This window comes from Ceratotherium simum, chromosome 26 (assembly GCF_057802395.1).
Source record: "Ceratotherium simum simum isolate JZ-2026a chromosome 26, ASM5780239v1, whole genome shotgun sequence".
In the NCBI taxonomy this organism is placed as follows: Eukaryota; Metazoa; Chordata; class Mammalia; order Perissodactyla; family Rhinocerotidae; genus Ceratotherium; species Ceratotherium simum.
Window position 1 is genome coordinate 25,521,126 of NC_141925.1, and position 20,766 is coordinate 25,541,891.

Sequence of the window (20,766 nt, forward strand, 5' to 3'; positions counted from 1 at the left end):
TGCCCCAGGTTCTAACAAGGTATGAGTCTTTCTGCCTCACCTTCCCCCCACTCCCAGCCCCCAGTAGAGCTACAGACTAAAACTGTTTTGTCTAGAATATAGCCTCCCTTTTTTCAATGTTATCTTTTTTGATGTGTGGGACAAGAACCATGGGGAAATCTGGTTTTGCTGTCTATGTAAGTAATAAACTGAGCCTAACAGTGGCTCATGGTATCTTTACTGGTCGAATCAGCGAGGGCTTGGCCTGGCCTAGCCTTGTCTTGTGTGCTTGAGGCTGAGATGGGGCAAGCCGAGGCAAGAAAGATTGGGAGCGATCAGGGGTTCAGTTTTAGACATACTTGGTTTGAAGTGTTTGTTAGACACGGAGCGGGCAGTTGGATATCTGAGTCTGGAGGTCAAGAGAAAGGTCTGGGGTGGAGACATAAACCTAGGCATCATCAGCATATAGATGATATTTATAGCCCTGAGGCCACCTAAGGACAGAGTATAGATAAAAAAGATGCCCATCAGAATGGCTATTATTAAGAAGATAGGAAATAACAGGTGTTTAAGAAGATGTGGAGAAAAAGGAACTCTCGTACACTGCTAGTGGGACTGTAAATTGGTGCAGCCACTGTAGAAAACAGTATGGAGATTCCTCAAAAAATTGAAAATAGAAATACCATATGATCCAGTGATTTGACTTTTGGATATTTATCCAAAGAACAAGAAAACACTAATTTGAAAAGATACACACACCTGTATGTTCATTGCAGCATTATTCACAATAGCCTAGACTTGCAAGCAAGCTAAGTGCCCATCGATGGATGAATGGATAAAGAAGATGTGGTATATATACATAATGGAATACTATTTGGTCATAAAAAAAATGAAATCTTGTCATTTGCAACAACATGGATGGACCTTAATGTTATTATTCTAAGTGAAATAAGTCAGATGGAGAAAGACAATTACTGTGTGACTTCACTCATATGCAGAAGATAAACAAACAAACAAACACATAGATACAGAGAACAGATTGGTGGTTACCAGAGGGGAAGGTGGTGGGGGGAAGGGGAAAGGGGTAAAGGGGCACATGGGTCTGGTGATGGATGGCAACTGGACTTCTGCTGGTGAACACGATGTAGTCTATACAGAAGTTGAAATATAGTGATGTACACCTGAAATTTATATAATGTTATTAACAATGTGACCTCAATTGAAAAAAAAAAAAAAGAGGCCCAAGGACCAAGCTCTGGGATCCTCCTATGAGGTGGGGAGAAAAGGAGGGAATTGGCAAAAGAAACTGGGAGGAGGGGGGAGCGTGAAGGAGAACCAGGAGTGTGGAGTTGTCCTGGAGGCCAGCATACAAAATAGTTCCAGGAAAGAGTGAGTGGTCAAATGTCAGAGGCTACTGCTGAATCACTTAAGATGAAGATGGTGAACTGACTTGGGTGTTAACCACGTATCCTTGGTGACTTTGACGAAAACAGTCGGTGGAGTCGGGCGTGGGGTGGGGCAAACGCTTGATTGGAATAGGTTCAAGGGAGAGTGGGAGGAGCAGAATCCGGTACAGCAAATATAGACAACTATTTTGGAAACTGTTTTGCAACAGGAAAGCAAAAAATGAGGCAGTGGTTGCTGGGGGAAGTAGGGTCAAAGAGAGTTTGTTTGCTTTTTCATTAAGAGAAATATATTATTTCCGATGGGAATATCATATTTCTGTATCTACAGTGGTCCTTCGGTATCCATGGGGGATTGGTTTCAGGACTCCCCGTGGGTACCAAAATCCACGGATGCTCTCACTTTAGTCGGTCCTCTGTATCCGCGGATCTTCCCCAGGTCGGTTGAATCCTTGAATGCGGAACCCGCGGATACGGAGGGCTGACTGTACACTCAGTATTCTTTGCATTGGCCTTATGTAGTATTTATTCCAGAACCAACACCATACTTTTTAGTTACTATGGCTTAAGGGTATTGCTTTGATATGGCACGTCTGGCTGTGGAATGGGATGATGTAATAAGGTATGTTTCATAGTTTTCTAGGCTATTCTTGTGTGTTTTGTCTTCCCGGTGAATTTTAGAATTAGCTTGTCAAATTCTATGATAATTCTGTTGGGTGAGATTGCACTGAATTACTGAGTAATCTGATGGAGAACTGACATCTTTATAATGTTAAACCTTGTCATCCATGAATATGGCATGTCTCTCTGTTCTTTTATGTCTTTCAGGAAAGCCTAACAGTTAAAAAAATATAGTTCTTACATATTTCATGTTACATTTAGGCCTAGGTGTTTTATAGCTTTTTGGTGTTATGAATGGAGTTTTTCCTATTATATTTTCTAATTAGAAAATTAGTCAGTCGGGCCGGCCCTGTGGCTTAGCAGTTAAGTGCGTGCGCTCCGCTGCTGGCGGCCCGGGTTCGGATCCCGGGCGCGCACCGACGCACCGCTTCTCCGGCCATGCTGAGGCCGCGTCCCACATACAGCAACTAGAAGGATGTGCAGCTATGACATACAACTATCTACTGGGGCTTTGGAGGGAAAAAATAAATAAATAAAATCTTTAAAAAAAAAAGGAAAAGAAAATTAGTCAGTCTTAGCTGAATAAGAAATGGATTAGATTTTTATATATTGATCTCACTGAACAAGATTAGTTCTAACAAGTTGTCAGTTAATGGTTTTGGATTTTCATACTTTTTTCAAATGATGACTTTTTTACCCATTGACCCTGCCTCAAACAGGAAATAGAGTTATGATTGGATGTTACTGCTGCCCATCATTTTCGCTCTTAGGGAGGCAACAAAAAAATTAGAACAATTCTTTCCTTTGAAGTGGTTCCCCGGCTGTCTACAGAGTTGGGCTGTGGGTTGTGTGCATCCAGATTTACTCAGACTCAAAGAGAAAATAATTGTACCAGTGTAATACTGAAATCTTGCTTTATATTGACTTTGGTAGAGAACAGATGGGCAGTAAAAAAAAAATTGACAAGTATAGAGAAGTAAAATTTTCTTCTAAAAGCTTATTTTAAAATCTTTTCAACAAATGGAACTGGAAAATTATTTGTTCATATAGACAAAAACGAAATTGGATTCCCTATTTCACACCACACACAAAAAAATCAAAAATCAAAAACCAAAAAAAAAGCTCTACACAATGTCAGAAATTAAATGATGGAAGTAAAACAGGTATTTGAGAAGAATATACTGGTGAAAAAATTTTTTCTAACTTTGGAGATTTCTTAAGCAAGTTACGGAAAAGGCTACCAATAAGTTTGGCCACATTAAACATAAGAGCTTCTTCCCAAGAGAAATGACAATTGTAATTAGTAATAGCATGTAACTCATAGTTTGAACATGAGTATCAGAAGAGATTATGTGTGGGAAAGTAACTTACAAAGTGCTAGGCAAATGGTGATTGTTTTACTGAACCAAGTGGACTCATCTCCCGGTGAGTTAAATAAGACTCTACACCAGTGGAAGTTGTCTCACAAAGTAAAGTGTATTTGCAGCAAACAGAAGGCCATGAGGAATCATTTCCAAAGTCATGGCCTTCTCGAACAAAGGGAAGCAGGAACTTTTATTTTGGTTGGGGAATGAATGTTCCAAAAGGCAGAGGCAAGTATTCACTTGCACAGGCTCAGTTGGAGAACATGCTTCCACATAATGAGGGCTAAGCAACTCCTGGAGAGATCTTTGCATTAAAAATAAGGCAAAGGTCATGGGCATAGCTCTTGTGGTGAGGCCTGATCAGTTTCAGAATGGTTGGTGGTTACATCTCCTTAACATACAAAAGGAAAAGAAACAACTTTTGGAAAAACTGTTAATTGCTTCCAAACGCACCTTTGAGTTTCTTGAGGCACCTAGTCGGTGATAATTGTTTTTACCTTTGAATCCCCCAGCAAGGTGCCTATGTTCTATTTAGGTTGATTTATGTTAGGAACACTGGTTCACTCAAATTACTTCAAGTTTTGAAGATTTTGTAGGTAGTTCACCACCAATCACTAACGTTTTCCTCTATTTCCAGATACGGGAGACAATTCCACTTCCCTGCCACCTGAAGTTGGGAGTGGACATATGACTTCTTTGGCCAATGAAATGTGAGCAGAAGGGATGTGTGTCGCTTTTGGGTGGAAGCATTTAAGAACTTGTACACAGTTCTTTGTTTCTTTTTCTTCTGCCTTGATGATCATGGAGTCACATGTTGATGTGGAACTTGGATGCCGTCAAAGCAGACGGGATTTCTGAGATAACACATGGAGGATAATTGCTTGGGAGAGTTTCTCAGACCTGTAGTGAATTTTGGACAAATAAGAAAAAAACTTTCGTTGCATGAGGCAGTGAGATTTTGGTATTGTTTGTTACTACAGCATAACCTAGCCTATCCTTACTGATACAGAAATCCACAGTCTGGATGGAAAATACATCTGAATTTCTAGTTCCTTAAATTGTAAAGTTAGGATGTTGATTTGAGATCTTTCTTATGTTTTAATGTGTTTATAGCTATAAATTTTCCCCTTAGCACTGGTTTCACTGTATCCCATAAGTTCTGGTATGTGCATTTTTGTTTTCATTCATCTCTAAGTATTTTTTAATTTCCCTTGTGATTTCTTCTTTGACCCATTGGTTGTTTAAGAGTGTGTTGTTAAATTTTCGCAAATTTGTGAATTTCCAGTTTTCTTTCTATTATTGTTTCTAACTTCATCCCACTGTGGTTGGAAAAGATACTTTGTATACTATCTATCTTATAAAATCTATTGAGACTTAATTTGTGGCCTAACATATGGTCTATCCTAGAGAACATCCACATGCACTTGAGAAAAATGTATATTCTGTTGTTGTGTAGAGTGTTCTGGATATGTCTCTTAGATCTAGTTGGTTTATTGTGTTGTTCTAGTCCTCTATTTCCTTACTAATGTTCTGTCTTATTTCTCCCTTATATTCTGTCAATTTTTGCTTCATATATTTTGATGGTCTGTTATTCTGCATGTAAAAGTTTATAATTGTTATATCTGCTTGCTGTGTTGAACCTTTTATTAATATATAATGTCCTTCTTTGTCTTTTGTAAATTTTTTTTGATTTATAGTTTATTTTGTCTGATGGTAGTATAGCAACCTGCTCTTTTCTGATTACTATTTGTATGGAATATCTTTTTCCATCTTTTTTCTTTTTTTTGCTTTTATTTTTTAAATTTTTTAATTTTTGTTTTTTTGGTGAGGAAGATCAGCCCTGAGCTAACATCCGATGCCAATCCTCCTCATTTTTTCTGCAGAAGATTGGCCCTGAGCTAACATCTGTGCCCATCTTCCTCTACTTTATATGGGACGCCACTACAGCATGGCTTGACAAGCGGTGCTTTGGTGCATGCTGGGGATCCGAACCTGTGAACCCCGGGCTGCTGAAGCGGAGTGCATGCACTTAACCACTGCACCACTGGGCCAGCCCCCATCTTTTCATTTTCAATCTGTTTGTGTCTTTGTATCTAAAGCGAGTCTCCCATAGACAGCATATAGTTGGATCATGTTTTTTAATCCATTCTGCCAATCTCTATCTTTTGATTAGAGAGTTTAATCCATTTACATTTAAAGTAATTAGTGATAAGGAGGTACTTACTTCTGTCATTTTGCTGTTTATTTCCTATATGCCTTATAACTTTTGTATCCCTCATTTCCCACATTACTGTCTTCTTTGGTGTTTAGTTGATTTATTTTTTGCAGTGAAACATTTTAATTCCCTTTCATTTCCATTTGTGTATATTGTGTATTTGTTTTATTTGTGGTTACCACGGGCATTGCATTTAACATCTTAAACTCATAAGATTCTAATGTGAATTGTACCAGCTTAACTTCAATGGTGTACAAAACTCTGCTCCTTCACAGCTCCATCCCCATCCTGTTTCAGTTATTTATGTCACAAAATTACATCATTATACATTGTGTGACCAAAAATATATACTAATAATTGTTTTTTAAAATACGTTAGTCTCTTAAATTATGTATAAAACAAAATATGGAGTTAACAAGCCAAAGCTACAATAATACTAACTTTTAGACTAATAGTTTTAAAAAAATGCATTAATCTCTTAAATCACACAGAAAACAAAAAGAGGAGTTATACACCATTGTTAAGACAATACTAGCTTTTATAATTGTATGTATTTACCTTTACTGAGGTCTTTATTTCTTCATACAACTTCAAGTTACTGTCTAGTGTCCTTTCATTTCAACCTGCAGGATTCCCTTTAGCATGTCTCTCAGGGCAGATCTAGTGGTAATGAACCTCCTCAACTTTTCTTTATCTGAGACTGTCTTGATTTCTCCCTCACCTTTTGAAGGATCATTTTGATGGATATAGGATTCTTGATTAACAATTTTTTTCTTTCAGAACTTTGAATATACCAGCCCACTGCTTTCTTGCCTCCAAAGTTCCTGATGAGAAATCTGCTGAAAGTCTTATTGAGGACCCCTCATATGTGATGATTTGCTTCTCTCTTGCTGCTTTATTTATTTATTTATTTTTTTGTGAGGAAGATCAGCCCTGAGCTAATATCTATGCCAATCCTCCTCTTTTTGCTGAGGAAGATTGGCCCTGGGCTAACATCTGTGCCCATCTTCCTCCACTTTATATGGGACACCGCCACAGCATGGCCTGACAAGCGGTGCGTTGGTGCGTGCCCGGGATCCAAACCCGGGCTGCCAGCAGCGCAGCGCACGCACTTACCCACTATACCATGGGGCCAGCCCAACTCTTGCTGCTTTCAGGACTCTGTCTTTGTCTTTGTCTTTTGACGGTTTGATTATATGTCTTGGTGGGAGTCTCTTTGAGTTCATCTTTCTTGGAGTTTCTTGAGCTTCTGCAATATTTATATTCATGTCTATCATAAAATTTGGGAACTTTTCAGCCATATTTCTTCAAATAATCTCTCTGACCCTTTCTCTCTCTCTTCTTCTGGCGCTTCCACAATGTATATGCTGGTCTACTTGATGGTGTCCCATAGGTCCCTTAGGCTTTTTTCACTTTTCTTCAATCTTTTTTTTTTTTTTTTTTGGGAGGAAGATCAGCCCTGAGCTAACATCTGCCAATCCTCCTCTTTTTTTTTTGCTGAGGAAGACTGGCCTGGGGCTAACATCCATGCCCATCTTCCTCTACTTTATATGGGATGCCGCCACAGTATGACTTGACAAGCGGTGTGTCGGTGCGCGCCCGGGATCTGAACTGGTGAACCCTGTGCCGCTGCAGCGGAGTGCGTGCACTTAACCGCTTGTGCCACTGGTCTGGCCCGCAATCTTTTTTTCTTTCTGTTTCTCAGACTCAATAACTCCAATTGTCCTACCTTCAAGTTTGCTGATTCATTCTTCTGCCTGCTCAAACCTGCCTTTGAATCCCTTTAGTGAATTTTTCATTTCAGTTCATGTATTTTTCAGCTCCAGAATTTCTTTTTGGTTTCTTTTTATTGATATTTCCACTTTTTTCATACATCATTTTCTTGACTTTCTCCATGTCTTCCTTTAGCTATTTGAGCATCTTTTTTTTTTTTTTTAAAGATTTTATTTATTCAGTTTTTCCCCCCAAAGCCCCAGTAGATAGTTGTACGTCATAGGTTCACATCCTTCTAGTTGCTGTACGTGGGACTCGGCCTCGCGTTGGACGGAGAAGTGGTGCCTCGGGGCGCTCCCGGGATCCGAACCCGGGCCGCCAGCATCAGAGCGCGCGCACTTAACCGCTAAGCCACGGGGCCGGCCCTATTTGAGTATCTTTAAGACAGTTGTTTTAAAGTCTTTGTCTAGTAGGTCTGCTATCTGGTCTTTCTCTGGAATGGTTTCTGTTTATTTTTTTCCTTTGAATGGACCATACTTTCTTGTTTCTTTGTATGCCCTGTGATTTTTTTCTTGAAAACTGGACATTTGAATCTAATAATATAGCAACTCTGGAAATCAGCTTCTTCCCCTTCCCCAGGGTTTGCTGTTATTTTTTATTTATTTTTATTGTTATGGGCTGTCTCTCTGCCAGGGATCAGCTTAAGGTCTTAAGATCTTAAGTTCCTCTTAGGGCATGCATGTTGACTTTCTAAATTCTTCTGTGTATGTGGTTGCTTTTGAATGTCCTGGTTCTTAAATGTCTGGCTCCCAAAAGGATAAAAAAGAGGAAAATGAAGGAGGCAAAAAAAGCACCAGGCCTCTAAATCTCCTGGAAGTTGCTTCAGCCAGAGGTGGAGGGGCTTGCACAATGGGTAGGGGGTCCAACAATGGCTGCCTGCCTCTGTGTCTGAACCTCTGAGATCAGAAGCTACAATCAACAATCAGAGCACTGATCCTTGATATTTCGGGGATGGGGTCTCATTGCCCACTCTGGTTACCACAAACTGCATCCAGGTTGCTCTGTGAATGCATGCACAGGTTCTTGCCACAGGGCTGTGGGGGTATGGGGGATTGGTGGCTGCTCCAGTGCTAACAGCCAAAATAGACTGAAATTAGCCACAAATCATTGGGTAGACTTTAGAGCTCCTAAATGATTACATCAGACAGATTCTGCCAGTACAATTGCTGTCTAGGCAGGGAGAAGGATTCCTGGTCCTTCATACTCTATCATCTTTCTAGAATTCTCTCTCTGATTCAATTAATTTTTTGGGAGGGGTCTCTATTATGAACCAGGCACTGTTTTGTGCACCGCAAATAGACAGGTGAGAAAGACAGACAAGAATCTCTGTTCTCATGGAGCTTATATACTCTAGTAGAGGAGCCAAACAATAGAAAAACTAAATAAATATATAATGTAATTTCATGTAATGAAAAGTGCTATGAAAAAATATTTGAGTATCTGTAGCAGACACTGTAGTTGCCCCATTCATGTCCCATCAGCGTTTAACATTCTCATGCAAGCTGGCCAGATTTATAGCTGCCAGTACCTGCAAGTGTTTGCATGAGGGCTCTCTCTGGCTCCTGGAGCCTTCTCTGCCTGGGTCAGGGCAGGTTGGGAGCACCAGAGAATTAGGGCTTTCCCACAGAGCACACCTCAACTGATAGCTGATGTGAGTTGTGGATAAGAATCTACGCCCCCTCCCCTCAGGCAGACAACTCTGAGGCATGTTCTATGCTGGCTTCCAGAGTTCCTCAGTGTATTGAGCTCCAATTGTCCACAGCAGTACCTTGTTTTATCACACATCTTTTAGGGGCTTCTTCCTGCCCCTGCTTCCCCACAAGTGTTTCCTGAATCACCTCCCAAGTAAATTACTTGCACTTGAATCCTTGTCTCAGGGTCCATTTATAGGGGAACCCAAGCTAAGATTTTATCAAGAATTGGGGTGGGGGGCTGGATGGGAGGGAGTGGCTGGAAGCCTGTAGATAGGTGCCCACCTGTGTTCATCTGGTCAGGTGCACACCTATTGGTGGATCATTGAGAAAGACTCTGTGGGTTGGATAGCCATTCTGAGATTTTGCCTGTGCCTTTACAGACAGTGGGCCCTTGGCTACTGTTTGAGGCAAGGAGGGGCCCCGATATCTGAGTTCTAGCAGCTTCCTGTGGTGGTCAGAGTGTGAAAGCTTTTACCAAAACAACCCAGCTTATCCATTAAATTACTCCCCCACACCCCGATGGTATCTTTTCATCCTCTCATCCTCGGCCTTCTTCCTCTTTCCTCAGCCCGTTTTTTTTGCTATCAAGTGTAGGCACTTTGTTGTTTTAAGCTATTTATTGGTGTTTTTCTTTTCTTTCTGATTATAAAAGTCATTCAAATTTTTTTTATAAAAGTTTTAAATACAAAAAATATATAGAAGAAAATTAAAATCGTCCTGTGGCAGCTTCAAGTTGACCACAAATTCTTTGACACACCTCCCATTGAGAGGTAGGATCTATGTCCCCTCTCCTTGAATATAGACAAGCTCTGCCACTGCTGGACCAAGAGAATATGGTGGAAGTGACTCTGTGACAGTTTCCAGATCAAAACCTTAAGAGACTGGAAACTCTCAATTCTTGTCTCTGGGAACACTTCCTCCTGATATCTAACCACGCTGATGTGAGAAGCCCAGGTCACATAGAGAGGCCACAGGTAGCTACTCCAGTTGACAGCCCCAACCGAGCTCCCTGCCTGCAGCCAGCGTCAACTGCCTGCCATGTGAGTGATCCATTTTGAAAGTCCAGCCCAACTGGGCCTTGGGTGAGTCCATCCCCAGTCACGATCTGACTGCAACCAAATGAGATCCCCCAGTGAGTACTGCGGAGGCTGGACAACCCACAGGACCATGAGACAATAATAGTTGCTGTTTTAAGTCACTAAGATTTGGAGCGGTTGGCTGTGAGGCCATAGATGACTGGAACACATCCATAATCCTATCATCCGGAGATAACCACTATTAACATTTTGGTTTTCCTACCCACGCATATGTTTAAACAGGTCATTTTAAAATAAAATGTGCAGAATTTTTATGGAATTTTTTCAGAGAGCAAACATTTATTTGCTTTGGTTATTAAGAAAGTAGAACTAGGAGCAAGAGAAAATGTGTTGGAGATAGAGTGAAAAAATGATTGGCTTGGGGATCGCATTAGCAGTCCCACTCAAGGTACGGTTTGGTATTCTCTATATTTCATGAAAGTGTGCTCCGTGTCTTTGAAAACAGGTTTCGAAGTGACTAGACATGATGGAATATAAGGATGTATCCCAGAGTGGACATCACTCAACCATTCCTCTGTTGGATATTCAGGCTGTTCTAGTTTTTCACCATTGAAAACAACGCCGCAATGAACAATCTCGTACATACATCTTTGTACTCAGCTATTACTTAGGATAAATTCTTGGAAGTGAGAATTCCTGGGTGAAGGGTTTGAGGCTTTTTTTTTTTAAAAAGCAAAATAATATTCAAAAAGCACCAGGTTTCTCTGTACCTGAGTTGTCCTTATTGACCGCTACGAAGGAGGCCAGGTCTGGCTGAAGGGTGCTCCTGTTTCCCTGGGCAGGAGGGAAGGACATTTTGCAAAGTACACTTTCAGGGGCACACAGGCTGTGACCTCCCACACTTGCTTGATTTGTATTGATGTTTAGAACACACCTTCCAGGAGGCAGGCCCTCCGTCTATTCGGCTTGCCTTTCATAGTGCTTTGGCCAACCTAGCAGCAGGTGGGCGAACAAAGAACACCTTTGGGATAGTGACCTTGATGGTTTGGGCAGGAAGCTGGGTAGGGAGGGAGCACAGGCTCGTGTAGCCCCAAGAGGAAGGTCAAGCAGGGCTGTGTGCTCACTGAGCCCCCGCCCTCTTCCTTTGGGTTGCTTACAGACTTCTGCCTCCTACTTCTCTTTTTCTGGCCTTTTTGGCTTTGGTGGCTTCCTTCAAGTGGCTCTGTGGTGTGTGCAGCCTCCTGGTTCTGCTCCCTCCAGCCATGACTCACAGAGTCCTTCTGTTAACAGGTGCGCCAGGGCTCTGGGCGGGCCCTCAGGGTGAGGAGAAGGGGAACTTTGGAGTCTGTGATTGCAGAGAAAGGGTGCAGAATATCTAGGATTTAGACTAGGGGATTTGGGGAAGGACAAGAGATTCAAGAGGAAGCAGAGAGTAGAGCTAGACCAAGGTGGGATGACCAGAGAAGCTCGGACGAATGACAAGGGGGGTTCGGCTGGCCCTTTTACTTTGCAGGTGAGGAAACTGAGGCCCAGAGAGGTGAAATGACATGCCCAAGGGTGCTCAGCAGGTACTAGATTCTCTTCTCAGGGTGTTTCTTCTTGGATTCCACCTCACCACCTCCACTTTGCCTCCAGTTCTATTTTCCAAGGACCCAGGTGTAAATGTTTGTTGAATGACTGACTGATCAAAATCCTTTTATGCCTGTGTTTTGTGGTGAATGAGCCAAAGAGGGGAAAGAAATGTTTGCGAGTTGCATAGGATGGAAATTGCCTAACTGAGAGTCTTTGGGAACTTGATTGTCGGGCAAATCAGCAAAGTAAGAACACAGGGTGGAGCTCAGAGAGGGGCTGAATGCACCCCACGATGGTGGTCCTTAGGCTAAAGGTTAGCATACTGGCCTTGGGCTAAGGCAAGGATTCCACCACCTGTTTGACCTATGTGAGCCAGAGGTCGTAGATGAGCGTTTATAATTGATTCATGATAGGGAACACTAACTTTGAATCCCAATGATGTGAAATGTTATCTTCCCCAAAGAAGTCCATTTGTCTCCTTAGTAAATTTGTATTACAAAAAAATTATACACAATTATTATATTTTGAATTTTCTTAATGAAAAATTTGTGGAAGTGCATTTTCTCTTTTGTTATATAAGTGCCTGCACGTAATATACTCTATTTGCCTCTTGGCCCATAAAGCCTAAAATATTTACTATCTGGCCCTCTATGGAAAAAGCATGCTGACCTCTGCCCCAGGCTATCAGAGCTGGACCTGGGAGGCAGACATCTCGGTGCTGGGTTAGGGTGAATCCTGGCAGGAAGATGCAGGCACAGAAGGGCAAGCTGCTTTTTCTTTTTTTTTTTTTTGTGAGGAAGATCAGCCCTGAGCTAACATCCGTGCTAATCCTCCTCTTTTTGCTGAGGAAGACCAGCTCTGAGCTAACATCTATTGCCAATCCTCCTCCTTTTTTTCCCCCCCAAAGCCCCAGTAGATAGTCGTATGTCATAGTTGCACATCCTTCTAGTTGCTGTATGTGGGACTCGGCCTCAGCATGGCCGGACAAGCGGTGCCTCCGTGTGCATCCAGGATCCAAATGGGGGCCGCCAGTAGCAGAGCGCCGGCACTTATCTGCTAAGCCACGCCGGGCCCAAGCTGCTTTCTTAACCATCTCCTTATCTCCACCTGACCCTCACTCCCTTGTTCTCCCTCAGCCTTGGCCTTATGTCATGGGTTCAACCTGGACACTGAAAACGCAATGATCTTCCAAGAGAACGCAAGGGGCTTCGGGCAGACCGTGGTCCAGCTCGAGGGATCCCGGTAAGGGCACAGGTGGAGAGCCGGGTCTCATCCGCTCTTCCTCCAAAACTTGTATTTCTGAAAAAAAAAAAGTCGCAATTTCCTTGATTTGTCTTTTTCTTGATTTATTTTTTGAATAGGTAATACAGTTATAGGGTTCAAAAGATACAAAAGAGTGTAATAGTACAAAGGTCCTCCGCACGCCCCTCCCCACAGTTCCCTTCCCGGGGGGGGGGGCGGGTCTGGTACCTGGTGTCTTGTTTGTTCTTCCCAAGAGATCCTCCGCTATATACCCCTCCGCATTCCCCTGACCCCATCCCGCACACAATTTGTAGCACGCATTATACTCAAACCACCGCCGGCTGCCTATTTTTATAATGCATTTTATTGACCTCGCCGCACCTCCCGCCCCCGCCATCGTCATTTATCGTTTATGGCGGCTTTGGAGCCAAAATGGCAGAATCCAGAGGCTGCGGCAGAGACTACACAGCCTGCAAAGCCTTTACGGAAATAATATTACCTTTCCAGAAAATGTTTGCTGGCCTCTGCTCTACACTGTCTTTTGCATTTTTTTTTTCTTAATAGAGCTTGGTGATTTTACCAGATAAGCTTATAAAGAGCTTACTCATTCTTTTTGATGCTTAGATCATATTCTGTTGTTTGGAGGTACCATAATTTACGTTTCTATTACATTTAAATCTCTTCTTAATGGACATTAGGTTGTTTCCAAACTTTTGCTAAACAAACAGTGCTTTTTTCTTATGTGCAAGGATATTTGGAAATAAATTCCCAGAACTAGGATTGCTGGATCAAAGGGTACAAATGCATATGTGATTTTAATAGATTTTTCCAGATTACTCTTTATAGAGGTGGCAACAATTTACACTTATACCAGAAATGGACACACCTACTTCTGCACCCATTTGCCTACCCAATGTGTTATCAAACTTATTGATCTTTGCAAACTGAATAGGTGAGAAATGGTATCTCAATTTTGTTTTATTTTTTTATTATTTATTTATTTTTTTGTGAGGAAGATCAGCCCTGAGCTAACATCCATGCCAATCTTCCTCTTTTTGCTGAGGAAGACCAGCTCTGAGCCAACATCTATTGCCAATCTTCCTCCTTTTTTTTTTTTTTTTAAGATTTTATTTATTTATTTTTTCCCCCCAAAGCCCCAGTAGATAGTTGTATGTCATAGCTGCACATCCTTCTAGTTGCTGTATGTGGGACGCGGCCTCAGCATGGCCAGAGAAGCGGTGCGCGCCCGGGATCCAAACCTGGGCCGCCAGTAGCGGAGCGCGCGCACTTAACCGCTAAGCCAGGGGGCTGGCCCCTCAATTTTGTTTTAAATTGCACTTTTCAAAAATGAGAGACGGGGCCGGCCCGTTGGCATAGCGGTTAAGTTCATGTGCTCTGCTTCGGTGGCCCGGGGTTCACAAGGTTTGGATCCCGGGTGCGGACTGATGCACCGCTTATCATAAAGCCATGCTGTGGCGGCGTCCCATATAAAGTAGAGGACGATGGACACGGATGTTAGCCCAGGGCCAATCTTCCTTACACACACACAAAAAAATGAGAGATGTATTTCCTTTTCTGTGAACACTTTTTTCTTATCTGTTGCCCATTTTTCTGTTGGGTTATTGTTTTGTTTTTGTTATTGGTTTGTGGGAGCTCTGACTACATGGAGGAAAGGGGCTGGGGTACGAGATGCTCATCTCCCTCCCCCCACATGACTCTTTGACTTTTGACTTTGCTTAGGATAGTTGATCCCATGCAGAAATTTATTTAAAATGACTGTGTGGTTGAATTTATTCACTTTTTAATGACGTCTGGGTTTTGTATCATTCTTAGAGAGGCCCTTCCCCCTCCAAGATTTAGAATTTTCACATTTTTTTCTTTGCTGAGTCTTCCTCCTATTTCTGGGAATTGGAGAATCTTGTAAGGGTTGGCTCCCCCACTTTCTTCTGGGTGGGCAGAACTTCCATGGTCTTCTCTCCCGACAAGTTAGAGTTGTCTTTTGTCCCGGTGGTGATCTGTTCCCACCTCTCCCCCCAGGGTGGTGGTTGGAGCCCCCCAGGAGATAAAGGCTGCCAACCAAACAGGTGGCCTCTACCAATGTGACTACAGCACGGGCAGGTGTGAGCCCATCCGCCTGCAGGGTGAGTTGCTGCCCCTCCCTGGGACCCAGGGCTTGGGTTCCACCTGTGCGTACACCTGGACTCCACAGGCATTCCCTCTGTTCTGGAGGTCTGTTCAAGGGGGTCTGTGGTGGGGGGCCCAGGGGTCCAGCTCCCCAGCCTCTGTGCTATATGCAGACTCTACCTCAGACACCCTCAGGCACCCCCTCCATGTTCCTTCCCCACGACCTAGGTGCCCCCTTGACCTGTCAGACCTCTGTGTCTCCCAGGTCACGGTGACCCCTGTCCAGCTCTTACATAGTCCCTTTCAGCCCCCTGAGGGTGACCATGTATATATCTGTCCTCAGTCCCCCCGGAGTCTGTGAACATGTCCCTGGGCCTGTCTTTGGCGTTCGCCACCAACCCTTTTCGGCTGCTGGTGAGTTGCCCTGGGTCTCAGGAGGGAAGGAGTCCTGAGGGAAGGAGTTGGGGATCCAAGGCTGCCGGGGCTGGGTTCTTGTGGAGGGTGGAGATGCTGAGGTGAGTGGACAGGAAGCAGGGACAGGCCCTCCCACCTGTACCCTGCCCCCCAGGCCTGCGGCCCCACCGTGCACCAAACCTGCAAAGAGAACACCTATGTGAATGGCTTCTGCTTCCTGTTTGGAGCCAACCTATTGCAGCAGCCCCAGATGTTCCCAGAGACCCTCAGAGGTAGGTCACCTTTGGAAGAGGGTACAGATGGGCAGCATGAGGGTGGGGGCAGGTCTTGGCTGGGGACTGCTCATGGTCTAGGGGGAGACTTAGAGGTCTAGGTGCGGGTGGATGAGGGAACTGGTTCCAATAGAGAGAGAGGCTGGAGGAGGGAGATGCTAGGGTCTTGCACTTTAAGAAAAGTCCTGATACAGCCACTCATCTTTGTGAGTTGATGTCCCAACCATTGTCCTTAGAGTAAGTGCCTGAGTGTCCTGACCATAGCCTTTGAGGCTCTAGATGGTGTGGCCACTGTCCACCTCTCCAACTTCTTACCCATCCCTCTACTTCAGTCACTGTGCTCCAGCCACTCTGGCTGCCCTTCTTCTCCAACAACCACAACAAGCTGTCCTTGCCTCAGGGCCTTTGCACTTACTGTTCCTTCAGCCTGGCATGCTCTTCCCCCAGATCTCAGCCGACAACACATTATTGTCATCACAGCTCAAATGTCACTCCTTCAAAGAGGCCTTCCTTGAGTGGCCCTTCTAATCATTCCCACCATCACTCTCTACTGCATTGCCTTACTTTACCATTTTCATATCTATACATACATATTTTACTTGTTTCTTTTTTTGCTGAGGAAGAGTGGCCCTGAGCTAATATCTGTGCCCATCTTCCTCTATTTTATATGTGGGATGCCTGCCACAGCATGGCTTGATAAGTGGTGCATGGGTCCACACCTGTGATCTAAACCTGTGAACCCCGGGCCACTGAAGTGGAGCCTGCGAACTTAACCACTATGCCACAGGGCCAGCCCCTTTTCCTTGTTTCTTATCTGTCCTTTCTTCTGGAACAGAGGCTCCATGATAGCAGGGATATTGTCTAGCTTCTGCACTGCTCTGTGCCCTTGTATGTATTGCAGCTTAACAAATTGCCCCTGAACTTAGCAGCTTAAAACAGCAAGCTTTATCTTTTTTTTTTTTTTTTTAAAGATTTTATTTATTCAGTTTTTCCCCCCAAAGCCCCAGTAGATAGTTGTACGTCATAGGTTCACATCCTTCTAGTTGCTGTACGTGGGACTCGGCCTCGCGTTGGACGGAGAAGTGGTGCCTCGGGGCGCTCCCGGGATCCGAACCCGGGCCGCCAGCATCAGAGCGCGCGCACTTAACCGCTAAGCCACGGGGCCGGCCCTTTAATTATCTTATAGTTCCTGTGAATCAGGAATCTGGGCACGGCTTAGCTGGATGCCTCTGCCTCAGGGTCTCTCATGAGATTGTAGTTAACTTGTCAAACTGGAGCTGTGTTCTCATCTGAAGGCTTGACTGGGGGAAGATCCACTTCTAAGCTCACTTACAAGGTTGCGGGACTGAGGGCCTCGGTACTCACTGGCTGTTGGCTGGAGGCTTCCCTCAATTGCTTGTCACATGGGCCTCCCCATAGAGCAGCTCAAACATGGTAACTGGTTTCCCTCTGAGTGAGTGACAAAGAGTGAGAGAGCAAAAGAGAGTGGGCACCCAAGACAGAAGTCACAGTCTTTTTATAATCTAATCTCAGAAGTAACAGCTCATTACTTCTGCCATATTATGTTCCTTTGAAGTGAGTCAAAAAGTCCAGCTCACACTCAAGAGGAGGGCACTATGCAAGGATATTATTACCAGGAGGTGAGAATCTTGGAGATCATCTTGTTGGCTACCTACCACACCCCTGTTCCCCAAACATTTGTTGGTTGAAGGAGAGTGAGTGAGTGAATGAATCTTTTTTTCAAGCTACTTTCTGCCATTGATTTCTTCAACTGCTTGGCCATCTTTCCTTGTCTCCAAGTCGGTTCTGGAACCAAGGGAAGACCTGTCTTCCTTTCATGGTTTTTTTTTTTTTCTTAAGCTCTGCTCCTTTGTACTTTACTCTCAACAGATAATGTTCCCTCTTTCTTCACAGAGAAAACCAAGGCTGCCATGCATGAACTCCCTACACTTTCCCTTTATTCTTGTCCAAATTTCCACGATGGCACCACCCTTGGCAGTGTCTCACCGGTTTTAGAGGAAGACCCATCTCTCCACCTTTCCATGAGTAATTCTTCCATTTGGGCTTTTGAGGCTCTTTCACATCACCAACTCTGGGGCCCGCATCTTCAATCACTCATTCTCTCCAGGAGCTTAAATTTCTCCACCTCCTTCAAGTGTAAACATGCTCATGCTACCTATATCTTAAAAACAATCAACCGCCAAATTTGATAGTAATGGAAATAACTTTCCCTCTGTCTGGACTCTTCCCCATCTTCCGCCATCTCTCCTTCCCTTCACCACCAAACTTCTTGAAAGGGTTCTCTCCCCTTGTCTCCATTTCCCCCACGTCAGGATTCTTCACCCTGTGACATCTGGCTTCTGCCCGCCTGTTGTACAGAACTTGCTCTTGCAAATGGCATCTGTGACCTTCTAAATGCTAAATCTCTTTTCTGTCCTCATGTTCACTGACCTCTCCGATGTGACCTGCAGATCGCCTCTTCCTTCTCCAAACACCTGGCCTCAGACATCTCTTCCCCTCCCTTCCCCTCTCCTCCCTTCCCCTCTTGCCCTGTCCCCTCCCATTCCTTTCCCCTTGCTTCTCCCACTGTGAGGGCCTCTGCTAAGCTTTATCCCCCAGCCTTCTTCCTCTGCCTTTCTTGCCTGGGGCATCAGGTTACAGCTTTTATTCTTGCCCATCTGTTCTTCCTTCCTGATCACACCCAGTTCTGTGGCTTCAGCTCCCAACCCTACATTTCTCTCTTTAGTCCTCACTCTCAGGAGTTCAAGATTCTTCTTTTAAAAACATTTTCATTTCTTTTAGGGCCGGCCCAGTGGCTTAGCGCTTAAGTGCGCGCACTGGCGGCCTGGGTTCGGATCCCGGGTGCGCAGCGATGCACCGCTTGTCCAGCCATGCTGAGGCCGCGTCCCACATACAGCAACTAGAAGGATGTGCAACTATGACATACAACTATCTACTGGGGCTTCCAGGGGGGGGAAAAAAAAAAAGGAGGAGGAGCGGCTATAGATGTTAGCTCAGAGCCGGTCTTCCTCAGCAAAAAGAGGAGGATTAGCATCGATGTTAGCTCAGGGCTGATCTTCCTCACACACACACACACACACAAAATTTTCATTTCTTTTAAAATAGATAAAACATGCACTTGGTTCAAAATTCAAAAAGCACTAAAGGATATACTGTAAGAATCTCTCCTTCTTGGGTCCTCCAGCTTCCTGTTTCCTTCCTGGGAGGCAGCCACTGTTACTAATTTCTTGTGTCTTCTTTTGGAAATAACTCCATGTCTTACAAATATATCCATATCCATATTCCTCACTTTGTGCCACAAATGGTAGCATGCTGTACACACCGTACTGTACCTTGATTCTTTTTTTCAATACTAGAATCCCTGTTTTTTTTTAATAATTTTATTTATTTATTTTTCCCCCCAAAGCCCCAGTAGATAGTTGTGTGTCATAGCTGCACATCCTTCTAGTTGCTGTATGTGGGACGCGGCCTCAGCATGGCCGGAGAAGCAGTGCATCGGTGCGCGTCCGGGATCTGAACCCGGGCCGCCGGCAGCGGAGCGTGCGCACTTAACCGCTAAGCCATGGGGTCGGCCCCTGTACCTTGATTCTTTTCACTTAACATATATTGGAGATTTTCAAAAATTTTTCTGGCTGATCTTTGTATATTTTCCATGTAAATGTTAGAATCTGCTTATTTATTTAAAAAACCACCAATAATATTTTTGGGTAATTTTATTTTATTTTTTTCAATGATCATACAGTAAAATTGACCTTTCTTCTTTTAGTGTACAGTTCTATGAATTTTAAGATATGTATAGATTTGTGTAAACAACAACATAAACAAGATACAAAAGAGTTCTCTTACCCTCCTAAAAAATACTTCATGCTATCCCTTTATGGTTAGTTGCCTCCTCCCCCTCCCCCTGAGCCCCTAGCACCCACTGATACTGTTCTCCATCACTATATATAACATATAATTGTATATTAAAAACTATATTTATCTTTCAAGAATGATACATAAATGGCATCGTAACTTTTTCATAAGTGGGTTCTTTCACTAGCATAATGCCTTTGCGATTCATCCATGTTGTTGTGTGTATCAGTAGTTCCTTCCTTTTTCATCGCTGAGTGTATTCCATTGCATGGATTTACCACAGTCTCATTCACCAATTCATCCATTCACCCAGTGAAGGATGTTTGGGTTGTTTCCAATGTTTGACAATCATGAATAGAGCTGCTAGAAACTCTTCACTGCTATGGCAATCTTTCTAAAATACAAAACAGATCACCTCACTTCCTTCTAAGAACCTTCGGTGGCTCCCCACTGCCTAAGGGATAAAGTCAAATTTCTTTTTGGGAAGGCCTTTCCCAACTGTTCCCTGCTTAATGTCATAGCCTCATCTCCATCCCCATCACATAGATTTACCCTAGGAGTGCCATTTCCATTCCTTGATTCTGCCAGAATCCTTTTAGGCCCATCCCCTTTGTATTAGTCAGAGTCTCAACTGGAACAGACAGCACACCTCAGTTAGGATAATTTGAGGAGAGTTTTTTTGTTTTGTTTTTTTTACAAAGGCACTAATTATAAAGGTGTGGTGGGGTCTAAGGGAACTACAAAGTATGGTCCAGGAACCCTGGGCAAGCAGCAGCAGCAGAGCTGTTACCACCCCTAGGCTGATGGGACGAGGAGAGGGAGAAGTCACCAGAATCTGGAAGGAGAGAGCATCGTGTGAAGTGGGACTCCTTGAGAAGAGCAGTGATCTTCTGTTGAGGGACACAGCTGGCCCAAAGCAACCTTGCAGGGAGGGAGCTGAGGGGAGAACACTGTGATCTCACTCTCCTCCCTCCCTCCAGTCTCCTGTTGAGAATGCTAATTGAGCAAATCCAACTAGAAGCCAGAGGGCAAAGGAGCCTTGTTGATGTGGTCCATGTGGGCTGACTTCCTGGGTGGCAGAGCAGAATGGAGGAGGGTAGTGAGTGGATTTGGGGCTGGGGGCAGAAAGGAGGAGGACATCCAGCATACCTTTGTATGTGTTCTTCCTTTTTCTCTGTAA

At 43.9% G+C, this 20,766-nt stretch overlaps 1 protein-coding gene across 4 annotated transcripts in view; it reads left to right on the forward strand.

The window, feature by feature from the left end:
- Positions 1 to 11,266: 11,266 nt before the first annotated feature.
- ITGAM (integrin subunit alpha M) overlaps positions 11,267 to 20,766 on the forward strand; it is a 49,208-nt gene continuing 39,708 nt past the window's right edge. The window contains exons 1-5 of one of the 4 annotated variants that reach the window (XM_087417359.1): positions 11,267 to 11,376; positions 12,795 to 12,900; positions 14,938 to 15,041; positions 15,368 to 15,438; positions 15,593 to 15,710. In XM_087417359.1, the coding sequence (XP_087273485.1) occupies positions 11,349 to 11,376; positions 12,795 to 12,900; positions 14,938 to 15,041; positions 15,368 to 15,438; positions 15,593 to 15,710 (427 nt within the window). In that variant the 5' untranslated portion in view covers positions 11,267 to 11,348. Of the gene's footprint in view, positions 11,377 to 11,435; positions 11,655 to 12,794; positions 12,901 to 14,937; positions 15,042 to 15,367; positions 15,439 to 15,592; positions 15,711 to 20,766 lie in introns of those variants that run through there. The other 3 variants (XM_087417362.1, XM_087417361.1, XM_087417360.1) reach the window with 3 other exon arrangements.